Raw genomic sequence first — 18,692 nt, forward strand, 5'->3', positions numbered from 1 at the left:
TGTAACTGCCTCCGTGGTGATTTTGATAGTTTTCTTGTAAACACAAGATCTATCATCTGAAACCACAAATGTGCGGTTGGCTCCTGTTGGTGGCTCCGTGCATTTGTATTTCTATCTTTTGGTAACCAAGTGTTGCCCATCCTTACACTTGGCTGCACCATACTGATGATGGGCCAAAAGCCCGAAACACGTGTCTATGGTTTGCCACTTTCATGAGTGCTATGTCCGATATTAACTTCTGTTTATATATATATATATATATATATATATATATATATATATATATATATATATATATATATATATATTATTATATATATATATATATGTGATAATTGAAAATACTTCTGAATACTACTTACTCACATATATACACAATCGATAGTTCCAAAAACACTTCACTAACTTTCTTCCAAGCTTCTGGTAATTCCCCTTCCATATTCTCTGTTTCACTATCACTGTCGTCATTTGAATCAATAATGAATTTATTTCCACCGTTAATATGGAAGTGTCCAATCTCCATATAGTCTTTTTCAACTAAAATTACTTTTTTAGTCTTTTTCTGCCAGTTTTCTTCGGTAATATCAGATACTTCTTCAATTAGCTCTATTACCTTCTTATCAAATTTTGGAAAATCATTTTTACGCCTGATGCTCGGTTTCAATTTTTCCCAAATCAACTCGATGGGATTGAAAACACAAAAATATGGGGGAAGTTTTAGTATGGTGTGTCCATACTTTTCAGCATCTACTTTTTGAATGTTTTTGTCTGTAAAACTTCAAGTAGTTGGTTTTTGGTATAGTTATCTTCAAAATATAATTTGTTATCCATTAAAAAAATTTGTATTTGATCTTTCCTCGAATTTTTATTCGGTACTTTGATGAGCTGCCGCGAACGATAGGAAGCGTTGTCAAGAATTATTACATTATTCGCATCCAAAATTGGGATCAGTGTGTTTTCAAACCATTCCTCAAAAATATTAGTTTCCATGTCCTTATGATAGTCAACATTGCAGTCCTCAAGCTTTTTTTCAAAGAATTCGGAACCCATCCTTTACTTCTTCCGCAATGCACAATGATTAGTCGTGATCTTTTGTTTGCAGGCATGTTACGCGTACAAATTCTCGAACCTTCAGTTCACCCTTTCGTAACTGTATCGCAAGTGTCATACCAAGTTTCGTCCAAATAGAAAATTTGCCGTTGTTCTTCTCTATATTTAGTTATTTGTTCGAAGTATGTTTTACGCATTTCCACTATTCTTCTGATTTCCGTAACTGCTTGACGTTTATTATTATTTCAAATCTAAATCCCAGTTTCTTCATCCAATTCTGAAGAGTTTTGTCACAGCAGCTCACGTTATGATCGCAAGTATTCAATTTCTTCCTTGTGATTTCAGTTGTAGGAATCTCATTGCTCTTATAACAGTCGTATATTGTTTGTTTTAATAATTTTATCAGATGAATATCTAAAATCTAAAGGTTTCAGTAATCCCGTATCACATCGTGTCTTGCGTTCATAAGGTTTGTTTTTGACTACTTTACGTACAGTTGATAAAAGAATTTCGGCCAAATCTGATGTTGCTTGTAATAATTTTTTTCCCTCGAAACCAAACTTGAGATGTAGATTCTTATATACATTGAAACATACCCTCTGTGTTTCAATATGCAAATGTATCCGAATCTTATTACTGGTATCTCTTTTTCGCATTGATCACCATCGCTATTGGAATCACTACACAGGAAAAAGTCTGCGTTGTTATCACAATCGTTATTACTATCAGTACTTTTCCAAGGACGTCACATTTTGAACAGATAACAAAAATTTTAAGTAATTATAACTGCTCCAATATCGAATTTCAACACTCAAATCGCGATCAGTTTCTGAACTGAACATTGACAACGGCGATACTTATCACCACATTCTATTCGTCACCGTAACATGACTTCAAATTCAATTTTATGACTCTTCAGCCCATCATGAACTCGGTTAGTAAAAATTATCTAATACGAAACGCCAATTCTTCAGTCCACGTGAGCTAGTTGGCAGCGGCATTATTTATTTGAATTGGTTTTTTTGGCCTTCGAGATGCCGATAGCTTCAAGTATTCACAATAAAGGGTACTTCGACTATACAAAGACGATTAAATGGGAAAGGTAACTGTCATCGGAAACAAGAAACTATACAAGGGTCGAAGAAAATTAACGGGGAGTCTCGCCCTTCTCCAGTTATACGGGGAAAACCAAAAATGATGTTTTTCGTTTTTATTAATGTTATTGTTATTTCGGAGAATATCAAAAAATGGAAAAGTAAAATGTTATTGCATTCGAAGTGTACTACGACGATGTAATAATAATAAATATTCGATTTGTGAGGAACAAAACTCAAAGTCGTCGTATTCCTCACAAATCTACTGTATCCATTTTGAGATACAATGGATTTCTACCAGAGATGAATATTTGATTAAAACATTTCGTGTCAACATGGCTACCATCAACTTTTTTTTTAAAATACGGACCTGTCTTTTTCACTACAGAACTTGATAAAGCAATACATTCACAATCCAAAGGTATATATCATCACATTTGATATTTTTATAGCGTTTCATTTGAAATAACTACCATCATCAGTGGCAACAATTTTAAATTACGGTCCAGTCGTTACTTACTTCTTTCGTGAATTGTTTTGATTTCTTCAAAATATAATTCAGACAACCCAATAAATTCGACAGGTAGGTACCCTAACACAATGAAAATTTGTACTGTTTCGTTTTGGAAATATCAGTTTTTGGTCAAAATTCGATTGTTGTTGCATGAATATCCGGCAAAATATTCTGAGATATAGGTCTCATTCAGCACCTTCCATAGTAATGTAATCATGAAAAAAATCCTCATTCACGAATATTTTGATGGAGTTATATATAATTATGCGTGGGGGTTGTATTTCTGCCCGGCAAACTATTCTGAGATACAGGTCTCATTCAGCACCTCTCATAGTATGTAATTATGCAAAAAATTCCCATCCACACATATTTTGATGGAAGTAGATAAACAAACTTGTTCCTGGCCCACTTCAAGGTCGTGCGTCGCTAGTAAGTATTTCATAGAGAAACTTTAGTGAGTGGAAGAGAGAAACGTGTGACGTCATCGACGCAAGATGAAACGAGTATCGTAGCGATTCAAGCATGGAACTCGGCCCCCTTAGTACTCCGCCTCACCTATCGGCCCCTCTTGCGACTCCGCCTCACCCCTCGGCCCCCTTGTCACGTTCCAGTCTCGTGATTCTAATTAAAAAAAGTTTATAGTTATGAGATTCGAACCTGAATCTTCTGCGTGGTAGACATTGTCCTTAGCCTCTACAGCAACATAAAATATTGAAAGTAAATGTGAATGTTGGGTATTTATAGCGTTAGTTTTATCGTAACCGAAATTGACTCATTCATTATAATTGATAGCATTTTATTTTTGATTTCCGTTGAGTGTTAGGGAAGTTGTAATCGTCATTATCATGTTGAAGATAGTAAAATATACTCAGATTTGGGAAATAATTAATATTTCATATAAAGATGTGTATGAGTGTGTAAGAGCGAGAGACGCGTGTGACGTAATCGAGGCGAAGAGAGATGGAGATGGTATCGAGGATTTACGTTCCTGGTGCAAGCAGGTGTTGCCGGTTGTTGAATAAATCGTTGTTTATGGGACAATGTAGTGTTGCCGATTTCAAAATTATTCATGAACGACTCGATGAAAATTGGAAGCGCGAAAGTGATATATTAATAATAATGAATCAGATTTGAGAAAAATAAAACAACCCAACAGTTCAACCTGCGATCTCTCAATGTGTACGGGGTGTCTCAAAATACATCGTTAAAGAAAAAACATGGCGTCGAAGTGTACAGGGTGCATCAAAATACATAGGTACATCATTTGAAAGAAAATATATAAAAATTCCACGAGGCTGTAAGTTTTCAACGTGCGATCCCTCAATGTGTACAAGGTATCTCTAAATACATTCCAAAATGGGAAAAGCGAAGTATTCGACCATTTTACAAACGTTTCGACCGTTTTGCGTGCCACCGTTTTGCGTGCCACCGTTTTGAGTGCGTTTTCGACCGTTTTCCGTGCGTTTTCGACCGTTTTCCGTGCGTTTTCGACCATTGTGCGTGCGTTTTCGACAGTTTTCCGTGCGTTTATTCGTTATCGTTCCATCGTTATTGTCGTAACGGTTTTTCGTGTTTCAATATGACAGTCATTTGTCACTTAACGCGTTTCGCTAACAAAGTTAGCATCATCAGGAGATGACTCATGTCCATGCTTTGTCATATGAAGATTCATTTTGCGAATTTTCAGACTCTTAAACGGAACCTTGTGGAACACTCAACCTAACTTCTGTTACAGAGTGGTGTCGGTCAGCCAATCAGAATGGAGAAATCAAATATCAGTAGAATGATTGTGTTAGATGAAATAGAACCGGATAATGAGGGTCGAATAATAATAATGATAGTGATAAAACATTGAAACTTTGAAAGTAACGTAGTCAGCGTGGGAGGTGGTGGCGTGTGTGATGATTTGTGAAAATTATTGAATTATTACAAAAAATGATAGCGCAACTGTCAGAAGGGCCATAAGTTGTATATTCGCTAATAATGATCGGATCGTCGCGTACAGCACGTCAAATGAAAGGATAAAAAATGCAAAATTCATCGACAAAGGAAAATCAAAGATGGCGCAACATGTCAGGTAAGCACTAAGCCAAATCTTCGTTGAATCTCAACTGCAGCACATCAAATGAAAGGTAAATGAATACAGATTGTACTGACAGAAAAAAACAAAGATGGCGTAACAAATATAATATCCAGCGCCTAATGTGAAATAGCATAGGAAGAATTGCAAATTCAACAAAAATCATTGAACAAACTTGGAAGTAAAAATGTTGGGTTATGAATAACAATGAGTTTATTCCAATTGCGGAAGCTTGATTCAAAACGCAGAATTTATTGACAAAGAAAATGAAAAAATTATTGTATACTGAAATATATGATATATTTGGAATCCTTAGGGTGAGAAGGTGTCGGATCCATCAAAAACGACTACTTCCGGTTTTCACTTCCGGTCGTCCGATTTCGATGATTTCGACATCAATTGATTCGTTTACATGTTATGAAACATAATTATTCATTTGTCGAAGACAAAAGGGCCTCATAACCTATTTTCATTATACTAGCCACAACAGACCGATGTGGGTATTCATTCCAAATAATTTCATTTGTAGATTATGAAAAGTATAAATTACAGCGTCTAATGTGAAATAGCATAGGAAGAATTGAACATACTTGAAATTAAAAGTTGTTGGGTTATGAATAACTATGAGTGTAATCCAATTGCAGACGCAGAATTTGTCGACAAAAAAATTAAAAAATCATGGTATATTGAAACATATGCTATTTTTGGATTCCTCAGGGTGAAAAGGTTTCGAATCCGTCAAAAACAGGTCACTTCCGGTTTTCACTTCCGGTCGTCTGATTCCGATGATTTTGACATCAATGGATTCGTTCAAAAATACCAGTTCCTTATGTAATTGCATCTGTCAATTACTCGGTTCCTCAAGTCATTCACATCTAGAACAGGAGTTTTGATAAACAAAAGATGACCCTATAAATAAAAAGTCTAGAGGATTCATACCAGGACTGCGAACTGGCTTATTTTGAAGTCCTACACGTGCAATTTAGTGATTAGGGTGGGTAATGTCAATATAATAAAAAAAGTGACGTATTATACGCTGTGAAACGATTATTTTAGTCATTTCAACCGCAGCAAAAAAGAAACACGTATTTTTGAAAAACCCATATGATGTGTAATGTAACATTACGTATCAGTTTGAAGAAATAACCATCCGCAGTTGTTGGAAATTGTTATTCAGTCGAACAATTGAAATTGAATCAATCAAAAACCTTTTCTGTATAGGGAATTGTCACTCAGGATATTAGTAAAAATAGAAAATCAGTCTACTTTGGTTGAATCATATAGATTCGTAACGGCGCCGTAATGAAGCAATATTCCACCTTTCGAATAGATAAAAATTGCTCGTAGGCTGTAATTAGCATCATGTTAGTTATGAGTGAATGTAAGTTGAACCGGAAAAGGGGATGGGTTTGAAAATTATTCAAAAAATATTCTACAAAATATTCATTGATATCTAATTATTCCATTAATATATTCACAATTACATTCTACAAGTATCGATACATTTTGCTGCTATAAAAGTTTTTTAAATCTCTGTACCTCAAATTTACTGATAATATAAAGTAGTTAGTTGAACATTCATCAATAATATATAAATCTTTTCCCAGCTGAACTGCAGCCAAATACATATATACTAGTAATCATGAGCTAATCGTCTATATCCATAGCATTTGATGTTTGAGAGATAGAATAGTGACCCCAAGGAAGCGTATTGTATGAATCTGGAATTATATAACGCTTATCATCTTCAGGGCTGAGGGCAATCTTCTATTGGGCGAGGGAATGTACTTGATGTTTATCAGATCGAATCAAATTTTGGGTGACACTCATATTCTTCCAATTATCTAAGCAATTCACATAATCATCGAACGTAATTTTATTCTTCACCACAGAAGATTTGACTCCCTTTGCCTTCTTGGTAACCCCCAAGCATGAGATCATTTAAATAATTTCTTCCTCATCATAGCAATCATTTACCAACTGTTGACGCTTCTTATTGATACTATCCTCAGTCACCAATACCCTAGTTGTATACAATTTCGATCTAAGGCCTACGTAATCAGTCATCGGAATTGCGTTATTCTCATCTTTCGTCATCCCGAGAACTTTTTATTCACCAAAGGAATGTTAAACTGATTATTGGACGGGTAATCCGAAGTAACGAAGGATTCGTGACAATCTTGACGTATGATTTCATAAGGATTCTGATTGCATATTTCATAAATTAGGCTATCTGTATCGGTGTAGAAAATTACACAATTATCTCCAAATCGATGACGCATATAGCCATAATGAAAATCGTATATGCCAAGTCTAAGGTAGCTTGTCCTACTTGTATCGGTTTATTTAGATAAACTTGAAGTTTCCTCAGTTCGACTGCCATCAAATTCTCATTGAATATCATACAATTTTTGAACTCTGGCTTAGAAATATAGGCCACGGGTCAGTAGCGACCAGCCCATTTGGTAAGGGGTGTAATGTCTTCCATCGTTTTTCCGAATACTGCGTTGTTCATTAGCTTGAAGAGGTTTTTTTCAAACTCATTCGTAGCCCTTTTCCGCAACTTAGTATTCAAATCAATATAGGACTTAGACCATGGTGATTGATTTAATTAAAGTACTCGATGAATTTTCGTGCTGACAAGACTATTATCAATAGCCTGTTTGAGGGCGCGATAATGAATCACATATTTTGTTTTGTGTTGGAGAGTAGCCATCAATTTGGTGAGCTCTTTTATCGATTTGAGGGCCTTTTTTTGTTTTTGGATTTATATGTTCAGGGCAGTATGGCAAGTCTTTATGTGAATCATGTAGATGTTTAGGATACTCCATATCAACTCCGAGCATATATCCCACGTCGCTCTCATCGGATATTGATGAAACGTCAATATTGGTATCGCACCATTCAAACCCATTATATGGTAAATACTGAGACATCGCTCACCCATACTGGTTGTTTAAGTCGAAATAAATGAGGTATGTGTCAGGATTTGTAGGGTCACGATTGTTCAAATATTCATTGTTGTTCGCATGAGCTCTTCTCTTCGAACAAACTCGACTAAGTCCACTTCGAATCCCTCGTTCAACAAATAGAAACATGTCAGGATCTGTCAGTAGTTCCAATTCAACTTTAGTATATTTGAGCATCGCATCCCACGTAAGATCTGGTATCGTATAATAATGGGCAGGGTCCAGATTATGAGTCCTGAGGCAGCTAGCACGAAATTGTTCGAGTACGTCAGCGAGAAGAAGGATATATGTTTTCATATATAAATCCACATATTGTCCCAAAGTCTGACTATTGAAACTCTTCCACACATTCTGGGCTCGTTGATATAGTCTGCGGGAGCAGGGCTTATCTTCTAATTTGTTGTGGAAGGCATCAATAGGGGGCAAGCAAGCTTCATCAAATCTGTCAAATGAATCAATATGATCATAAGGCATGACCCCCTTCTTAGTAAGTAATTTAACCAAGTGTTCAGGTAACTCAGAGAACTGAACCTTATCATTAGGAAATTCTGTCAAGTATGATGCTAACATATCCAGAGATGAATTCATAAAGCGGAATGAATCGATGAATTGAAACTGCACTGGAGTATCATCCACATGTTTCGTGAAGGAAATGTACTTTTCTTCAGTGATGGGTAGCAAGTCAATCGTACTCCTCATTCTAGATGCAATATCTGTTATGATAAAATGTGCATCATAGCCACTCAAATTGTGAAAGACTACAGGAACTACATGACTATCTTTATAGTTTATATTACACCCTTCGTGCGCGGGGCCACGATAATTATCACATGGTATGAGATGGTTATGGTCGCGTATTTTCTTATCTTCGGAAGTGAAGGGCTCTTCGCAGATGTGGCAGTGTGTAGCTCTTCGAAACTCAACTTCTTGCTCTACAGTCAAATGGATGTCGTATGGACACCAAAACACTGTAGCTAGTTGACCCATCTCATCAGCGAACCATTGCATACAATCCTCTCCACGGTATGCCCTATAAAAGGATAGAGTGTCATCGTATGAGCACTTTAAGTAGTAACACACAGCTGCCGGAATATGATGTTGAGGTTTTTTAGGATCATCAGTAGGCTTCAAAACGGATTCTAAGTCGGCGTATACGACGAAATATATGCAATCGGGATAATATTAAAAATATGGTACATATATGGTATATGGTACATCATATCGAATTCCTTTTGATTTTTTGATATTTCTGCGATGTATCGCAACAAACATCCTTCATAGGGCGTAAGTAAACTTCATCACAAACAACCGACACATTTTTTTTTGTACCTTGGGAGCTGTCTGACTTGTCCATTTAGTCCTGGTCTCCAGGAAACACTGCAGCCTCTTGGGCTTACTGCGTTTGTTCTCCCATCTTCTCATGACACCCATTTCATCAGTCTCGTTCCCTGTACTAGTTTGTACAGGCTCCGTGTTGGATGTTCGTCATATTCTTCTGAACGTAATTTCATACGTCCATATATTGCCCGCCTCATGTGATTCAGTGCCTCACATTCGCATAAGATGTGTAGAGCTGTTTCTATCCCTTCGTTGCATAATCTGCAGCTGAGGTCTCATGTGGTCTGTGCACATATTCAATATGTGCTCCTCCACTTGTTCCGAAATTTCTGTTCGGTCCGATCTTCTGTATTTCGGTGAGTTTTCCAGTCTGAATTGGCCCATCCTGGCCTCCCCACATTATCACAAAGTGTAAAGGAGGTAGATTCAGGAGTGTCTCCAATGCAGTTGTTGGGGTTCTTCTCATTGCTCCCGTCATTCCCAAACATGCAAGTCTTTGCACCTTGCCTAGTTTGTTGATGACGGTCGCCTGCTTCACCTTTGGCCACCAGACCAGAGTTATGTTATGTTATCATGGGTTTAACCACCATCGTGTATATCCAATATACCAAGTCTGGTTTTAGTCCCCATGTTTTTCCATAGGTGCGTCTGGCGACGCACCTATCAGTGTTACCTCCGCTTTCCTCTTTATCCTGTCCAAGTGTTGGTTCCAGGTCAGTTTGGAATCTAGGAAAAATCCCAGATATTTAACCTTCCCCGACACTTGTATTTCTTCACCTCGAAGTTTTAGAGGTCCGAGACCCTCCATTTTAGTCCTCTTGGTGAATGCTACTATGGTCGATTTGGATGGGCTTATGTTAAGCCCTTCCTCTTCGGTCCATCTTGTTATGATGTTTAGGGCCTGCTGCATGCATCCCTTCACTACATTATTGTATTTACGCTGGACTAGGATGACTAAGTCGTCTGCATAGCCCAGTGCTTTATACCCATTACAGTCCAGGAGACATAGTAGCTCGTCCATTACAAGGTTCCATAATAGAGGGGATAGAACCCCCCCCCCCTGTGGACAGCCCCTTGCTACCCGTGCCACGACTGTTTTCCCCATAATGGTTGTATATACCAATCTTCCCCTAAGCATGTAGTCTATGCACCTTCAGCTTGTCTTGTCGATCTCTCTTCTCCTCGACGCCTGGATGATTGATTCTAATGACGTATTATCAAATGCGCCCTCAATGTCCAAGAAAGCAGCTGAGAGTACTTCCTTGTTTTTGTAGGTATATTCTACTTTTTCTGTTACCCGACATAGATCCGTTTCTGTTGACACACCTGACCTGTATGCATATTGGTCTCGATGTAATGGTCTGATAGCCAGTGTTACGTCCCTAATATGCCTGTCAAGTAGTTTTTCTAGCGTTTTCAACGCAAATGACGTGAGACTAATTGGTCTCAAAGCCTTCACCGAGCCTTGTCCGATTTTCCCAGGTTTCGGAATAAAGGTGGCCCTGATCAGTCTTTAAATTTTTGGTATGTGTCCCAGTGCTAAACTTGCCCTGAGAATTATACACAATTTTTTGAAAAGTACTTTCGGTCCCTTTTAAAGCATTACTGGGTATATGCCATCCGGTCCCGGCGACTTATAGGGTTGAAATGAGTTTATAGCCCATTTGATTTTCTCCATATGTATCACCTTCTTTGTCATTTGCCAGTCCTCCCTGGATGCCCTTTTCGGGGTCTCCAGTTCTGAATTCGTCCAGGACTCCGGTGTTAGATTTGTAATTTCTGATCCGGGAAAGTGTACCCGGAAAAGCTGTCTGATAGTCTCTTCTCCGGTTTTTGTATACTCCCCCGTATTTGTTTTCAAATTATTTATTGAGACCTGAGGTTCTTCGAGAGTATTTTGTGGAGGATGGCACATGCTTGGGTCTGTTCGATCTCCTCACATTGCCTTCTCTTGGATTTTCTCAGGACTTTGTTATACTCAGTTAGGGTCCTTCTGTATTGGTCCCATGAACCTTGCGCCTTTGGAGGATTTTCAAGTTTTTTGTCTCATCCTTGCCAGAACTTCATTCCACCAGGGCACATTCCTGTTTGATCTCTGATTTACTATGGGACAATGTTCGTTGTACGTAGAGATGATAGCTCCCTGTAATCGATCTGCTGCCAACTCTAGGTCAATGGAATCTCTGATGTCAAAATCCATGCGGTCTAAACAGGTTTTCAGGTCCACCTTATAGGCTCCCCAGTTTGTTTTCCGGGGATTTTGATATGTTAGGATCGATTTCAAAGTTTATGTGTCGATGGTCTGAACAACTTTCCTCATCGGACACATTCCATTTCCGAATGTAGTTACTTACAAATGTAGTTCCTATCGTTACGTCTATCACTTCACTACGTCTCGCATTTACGAAAGTAGGTTTATTACCTATGTTCGAAATCTCCAAGTTATTTGCCATAATGAACTGTAGTAAGTGCTCACCTCTTTCATTGGTGTTTGTGCTTCCCCAGATTAGGTGGTGTGCATTGGCATCACAGCCAATCATGAGTTGTAGTCCCTCTGCTTGGCAGGCCCCTTACCAACTCCTCCACTTCCCTGGTTGGTGGTAGTTCCGGACTGTCGTAAGGGAGGTATGCTGATATAATGACGAGTTCCTCAGGTTCGCCCCCGCCAGCTGTCTTTATTTTGACTGCCGTCAAGTCTCTGGAACACAAATTACTCAAAGGCAGTATATTTATTCCTTTACGGATGATTATGCATGTTCTTGGGGTCTCTGAGGTTCTGTTATAAATTAACTCCCCTCTGATACCCCCCAATCCCATTATTTTTTCCCTGTACACCCAGGGTTCTTGTATGAGAGCAATATCAAACCCCCCATCACTTTGGTAAGGACAGCCGAGGTCCCCTTACTGTGTTGCAGGTTTGTTTGTATCACTCTGAACATTGCTGTTAAGACCCTTCAGGACCTTGAAGGTGACCATGCCCGCTTGTAGTAGGCTTTAAACAAGTTTCCCTCCAAAGTCCTGAAGGAACTTCCATTCGAGGAGTAGGCCAGGATTTGTCCTTTCTCTTCCACTTTTCTGCTCAGGAGGATCTAGTTTTCCACTCCCAGGGCAGGATTATGCTAACTGAGGCGTGTCCTAACTGTAGCCTCCTCGTCTTTTTGGCCCGGAATAAAGGCTAGGACCCTTGGTCTCTTAGGGAGTTCGTTGGCCTCGACCACAGTCAAGTCCTCCCCCTCCCAAAAATTTCCCAAGTTTTCAATGCTTCCTTTGAGCCATTCTTTTGTCCCTTCATTCGCGCAAGTTATCCATAGGACCCCTGCGCCGAATGAAGTCTTTTTGAATTGCAGGTTTTCGAGGCTACCAGAGGGAGTATTGTCCAATTCGCGGACAAGTCCCTCCTGGATCAGGTCTGCTTGACCCTGACTCAGGGTGACCTCAGGATGTCGCGTGTCAGTGACAGCCACCCTCAGTCCCCTAGCAGCCTCGCTATAGGTCCCAGTTTCTCTGGAAACCCTGGGTTTTTTCAGTATCTTCTGTGGGGGAGTTTTTACATCCTCTCTAGGTCTCTTTCTGGCCCTTTCCACAAGTTACTTTTGTTTTTTCCGTTTTTCTGCGGTCTTTTGTGTTACATGGTTTTCCAATCCATGTTATAGCTATTTTTCGTGCTTTCATCAGTTTTCGCCTTTGCGCCCCTGATGGCCTTTTCTTCTGCAGTTCGACTTCCGTCAATCCTGCAGTTATGCTTTCGGCGGGGCTGGTGTTTCCCTCCGTTTGACTATGACTTTCCTGGTCAGTTTGAACCTCCAGGATAGTCTGGTTTTGCGAGGAGTCGCTCGAAGAGTCCTCCTCTGATATTCTGGTAGTTCTTGTTGTATCCATCCAAGTCCCACAAGTATGGGAGAAAGGGTTGTCCACATCCATGGTGCCCCCTACATGGATGTAAGGCTGGATACTTTGGGAGGTCGCCTGGTATCCCAAAGACTCCGTTAGTGATACCTGATGAGGCTCAGGTACCATTCATCCTTTGGCACGGGTCGCATAACACCTTGGATTAAGCCTGGGTCCTTCTTGGTCTGACTGTTCTATTACGGCCTCTTCGGCCTGGGAGACCCTGCCAGCAGCTAAGCTGCCGCCGACATAGCCCGTAACTTCATCACAGTACGCAAGCCCTCCCACCACGGCAAGGTGAAAACCCCTCGGGAGGGCAACCGACACATACTTAACGTTAGTTGATAGAAGCGCTCGCGCAGCTGAGTTTTGTCATTCTGTTACAAGTATTTGAAGTTCAAACATCTTATCACAGAAAGATGCCGGTCTTCGCTGACTTGGTGCAGTATATCTCCTCTCTTTTTGGGTTGATAACCACTATGTTTGATGAAAAAACTACTCTGGATGGGATCAAAGAATGTGATAAAGTGTTACGTGTTAATTTACCTTTTTTTTCATGATTTTCGTAAAATTACCTAGAGAAAAAAAAATATACAACTTCGATGTTTATTTATTTATTGTTATGACATTTTTGAAATAGCGCTTTCATGAGATCCGTTATATTCTAAGTGTCTGTACCCTGAAAATAATACGCTCTGTATATTCAATTGAATCTAGTTATCATTCAATCACTTACCATCAATCAGTTCTTGTTTGTAGTTGCCTTGTAGTAATTGGTGCTTCGAGTGTTCTCTGAGATTCCTGTGAAATACAAATACGAGAAATAAATTACCTAACATTCTAATATTTAGTTCTTCAAAATATACATTTACATCACTGTTGAGTTATATTGGCAATCTGTGTCACTTCTGTTTAGTTCATATCATTGAAAGGTTTGATTAAAAGGGTTCACCTGTGACGTCATTGAAGATGATTTTACCCCGAACAGACCGTATGTGACATCAATAACCATGACGACCAGATAACCGCAATAATTAACCCATTTCATGGGATTGCGAAATAAAACTGACTAGTTGACAAGTTGACATACCTTTGAAAGGGGGATATCCTTTCCTTTTTTGATCATCACGGCACATGGCTAGAGCTGAATTTGAGAATTGTGCTCACATCTTGGATGGATTTGCCTCATACGTATTAGGAGGTGAATATAAGAGTTTCTTATTCTTGAGAAAAGAAAGAAATATCCACTTCAGTGTTTTGGGATTTGAATTATTCTATCTTCCTATTCAAGCCGTAATCGTTAGACCTCACTTCAGGCCATCCACTATATACAGGTACATCTTCCACTAGCTTGTCAACTATCCATTGAGAGGTATCTTAATAGGCACCTTTCCCAAATAAAACTGGAACTTGGCACAGAATTGTTCGTATAACCTTACTTTGTTTCAGACCTTTTTATTTTTGGCCCTTTCGCTTTATCTCTTCGTTGTACGCTGGTTAAATCTTGACGATTAGCTTATTGTTACCTTTGTTACGGTACTACAAGAAGTCTCTGGCAACCAGAAGATCATTGATTACAACTATACCACTTACCACAGAATCTCAAGATCATTTATGATCACACCAGATCTCTACAAAGTTTCGAACGAAGAGAATATCCACTGGAGAAAGATATACGCTGGCAACACCTTGATCAGGCGAGCTCTTTCCATTATTTCTATTGCTTTACTTATATCAATATCACACCTCTTGTTGCTTGTCAATTATCTTGTTTATTGGTTACATTTGAATGCTGCTTTTTGGCTGTGAAGCCTTATCTACCAGTGATTCTGGAAGAATCTAAATAACTAAATACCACAACTCTGAAATTATATTTACTTACCACTTACTAGTTTATATATATATATATATATATATGTAAACTCTGATGTATATATACATAAGAGTATCAAATGATCATGTCCCTCTCCCAATGCTGATTGAATGATTCAATGTTAGGTCTATATGTAGTTTCACCCACTCTCCGAAAGTAGCTAACTACATTATTTTAATTAGTAAGAACCCCATTATAGCCCCCAAACGTTGCTCCTATCATTAAGAGGCTTTTGCAGGTTATAAAATTGGCGCCCACCGTTATGTAATTGGCATCTAGCTTGTTTGTTTATGTGGAGAAGTTCGTTTTGCAGGTATTGATTTGACTATTGATCAGCTGTTGCAGTTCGTATACTTACTTCGCATATTATGGTGTTCGTATATATACTTTCAACTGTTCACATGGGTTTCTCGATAGAGTGATAAAGTGAACACAAATACATTTGAATTGGATCAAAAAAATTACTGAGTAATCCATTTTTGATGAAAGATGCTGGTAACTGATTGAAGGTTTTCTTTACTAGTGTTAAAAGAAATAAAGTTTATATTTCAGATTGATAGTGATGTTTTTGGGATTTATTCTTAAGACAAAAGCAACCATCTTTAATTATTTGAATATGTAAGAGTGTAGTTTTCAAAGGTTTTCAATTTTTTTTTATTATAAGACTGAAGGTGTTAAATTTTGTTTTGATGTCATTATTATATAGAATTCTTTTTTTTCCCACTTGAGATCAAAGTGTGTTAGTTGGTTTTTGATTTTGGTTCTACATATACAGGGTAGATCAGGATTAGAGTAATTTCGATTCATACTGCATGAGTTCAGTTATTGGAAATATTTTCTTTTAGTTACTCGATTTGGCCCATACAGGGGGAGCCTATAAAATTTTTGTTTTGTGATGTTCTTTTCAACTCATACAGGGTGAGTTGAGGTCATAGTGTGTTGTGATTGGTTTTTTTTCTTTTTGTTTTTTTGGAAGGGGAGGGTCTCCCTTGGATAATTTAGATATTAGTTTAATTTTCTTATTACACTTTTGTTGGTGAGTTTGATTTTTTTTCAACATGGAAGTGAATAGACTACTTGGTGATGAACTCACATATGAATTAGAAATAAGAGGATTTCCTATAGGCAATACCGTACAAGAAAAACGAATACTTTTGACAGATGCTCTTCGTTTAGAGAAAGATGGAGTGACCTTGATTCCAATTATCAATCATTTAGATACAGATACCAAACTAAATGTATGTAGGGTAAAAATTTCAGAACTTTCTGAATCAGTGTTGAATTTTGATACAAATAATAGGGAAAATGAATATAAAAGAATATATTCTAGACTTGTTCATATTTCACTTAGATTAGGACGTACACCTTGTAGTGAATTACAAGAAGCTACAAAACTGGATTTAATTGAGCATTGTTCCAAATTGATTGGGGAAGTTAATCTAGCTAAGGATGGTTTTTCAACTAGCCAGTGTTCTAACAAGATCAGTCAGACATCGAATAGAAATGGCGGATCATTGTTAGATCAACCTAATCCCATACTCACAGAGTCCAATCATGGAACTCGGGTATCGTATGACTCGGTAGATGTTGAAGTGAATCCACAAAGTCTGCATCATTTCCCATCAATTAGCGAAACAAGAAATCTCACTTTGGAAAATTTGTCAACACATCGATATATTCCGTACAATTTAACATCAACGTTACAACCTCGACATGTAACCTTTCCTCAGGAACCTTATAGTTCAACAATTAATCTTGATTCAGCCTCAAGGATGGCTCAATTGAACTGTCTGACGGAAAGAAACACCTCTTCACAGGATTTGAATGATGTTCAGCTAGCGAACCGTATGAGTAACTGTGGATTCTCTCCTATTCAGGGTCCCGTACCTACGTATTACCTATCAGGCTATGACAATCGTCGAGTGAAAGTCAGTCGTTGGCATGTGAAATTCAACGGGAAAGGTAGTGTTAATGAATTTTTGGACAGGATCGAGGAGTTGAGAGTCTCTAGAGGAGTTTCCAAGGAGGCATTACTTCGGTCTGCTTCAGAAATACTCACACATGAAGCGCACACAGGTATTCAATTCATGGGATGAATTATGTTCTCAATTGAAAGAAGCTTATCAACCGTTCGATTACAAATTCAACTTGTGGGATGAAATTCGTCAACGTACCCAAGGTGCTCAAGAAAAAGTTATCTTCTATGTAACAGACATGGAAAACCTCTTTCGAAAACTGGACAAACCTACACCAGAGGACACTAGAGTGAAAATTATCTGTCGGAATATGCTACCATATATTCAAACACAGTTGGCTCTCCAACCGATTCAAACCGTTTCTGAGTTACTCCAGCTAAGCCGCGCTGTAGAAGAAACTCAAGCAAGGGTGTTGAAATTTCAGCCACCCTCAACAAATTATCGAGGAATGCTCGAACCTGAATTAGCTTACCGCAAACCAAGTCATGGAAATTTTCAAACTTTTGCAGTAATAGCGGAATCGTCTAGTAAGGTACTACAAAATAACTCAGCTGTTGTCGAAAACAGTCTACAAATTTCAAGTAAACCGACCTCGTGCTGGAATTGTGGAGCCACTGATCATAAATTCCGAGCATGTCGGGAAACGAAGCGGAAATTTTGTTTCAAGTGTGGGAGAGACAAGGTAGTTTACAGTAATTGTCCTAAATGTCAAAAAAAACGACAGGGGTCGTCAGTAAGTCGTCTGACAGACCATAACCCTATTTCGAAATCGGCTATTCATGATTCGCAAGTGCTTCTAGATTACGTGTTAGCACATGACAAGGAAGACAAACGACCTCACCTTCGTGTAGAAATTTATGGTTTGGAAATTTTGGCTCTCTTAGATTCAGGATCTACCCGAACTATATTAGGTGGTTCAGGCTGGAAGCTTTTGAAAGAAAGCAGACAATCCTTGAAAACTAGCAGTCCAGGCTCAGTTGAGTCATGCACCGTTTCTAATGAACAGAAATGTGAAGTACTAGGCTCGATGTTCGTACCTCTAACGGTAGAAAGAAGGACTAAGGTACTGGAAGTATTGGTCTTACTGTCTATTCGTCATCACCTGATTTTAGGGATAGATTTTTAGGCAACTTTAGGATTAGTGCCCGATTTGTTTTCTGGAACTTGGACATTTAGAAGTGAGGTAGAGGCGTCGTGTGAGATTTCAGCAATTTCTGATCTAGATTCGCTCTCTAGTGATCAAAGAAACAAATTGAACAAATTGTTAGATACATTTCAGCAGATGGGAAATAAATTGGGAGTAACAAAAATGATAGAACATACTATCAACGTAACTACCACTACTCCAATCAAACTTCGACACTACCTAATTATTCCGGCTCTACAGCGGCAAGTAAATGAGGAACTGGATCAAATGATCAGCGATGGAGTTGTAGAATCCTTTTGGTTGAGAAAAAAGATGGCAAGTACCGTTTTGTAGTGGATTATAGATAGTTAAACAAGGTGACAGTACGCGACGTGTATCCCCTCCCCTTTGTTAGCTCTACCCTAGATAAATTAAGAGATGCTCACTATCTTACAACTCTGGATATAAAATCTGCGTATTGGCATTCACTTAGCCGAGACATCCAAACCTTATACCGCCTTTGTGATTCCAAACAGGGGTCTCTTTCAGTTTTGTCGTATGCCGATGGGTCTGCATAATACTCCTGCAACCTGGCAGAGATTCATTGATAGGGTTCTAGGAGTAGACTTGGAGAAATATTGTTTCGTTTATTTAGATGATGTTATAATTTGCACTGATACTTTTGACAAACATCTCGAAGTTCTTGCTGGAGTATTCAAGCATCTTAGCAATGCAGGATTAACTCTCAATCGAAAGAAATGTCACGTGTGTAAACCTGAACTGA

General features: G+C 38.6%; 1 protein-coding gene across 1 annotated transcript in view; it reads right to left on the minus strand.

Moving 5' to 3' along the window:
* LOC111512958 (uncharacterized) overlaps window positions 1–14,850 on the minus strand; it is a 30,398-nt gene extending 15,548 nt beyond the window's left edge. Inside the window, exons 1-3 of the mRNA XM_074171689.1 lie at window positions 14,024–14,850; window positions 13,670–13,734; window positions 11,522–13,612 (exon numbers count right to left, since the gene is read on the minus strand). Coding sequence (XP_074027790.1) covers window positions 11,522–11,530 — 9 coding nt within the window. The 5' untranslated portion in view covers window positions 11,531–13,612; window positions 13,670–13,734; window positions 14,024–14,850. The remainder of the gene's footprint in view (window positions 1–11,521; window positions 13,613–13,669; window positions 13,735–14,023) is intronic.
* Between the last annotated feature and the right edge of the window lie 3,842 nt (window positions 14,851–18,692).

The sequence above is a fragment of the Leptinotarsa decemlineata genome, unplaced genomic scaffold (genome assembly GCF_025532065.1).
Source record: "Leptinotarsa decemlineata unplaced genomic scaffold, Ldec_3_MD MMD2_tig00000035_RagTag_RagTag, whole genome shotgun sequence".
Taxonomy (NCBI): domain Eukaryota; kingdom Metazoa; phylum Arthropoda; class Insecta; order Coleoptera; family Chrysomelidae; genus Leptinotarsa; species Leptinotarsa decemlineata.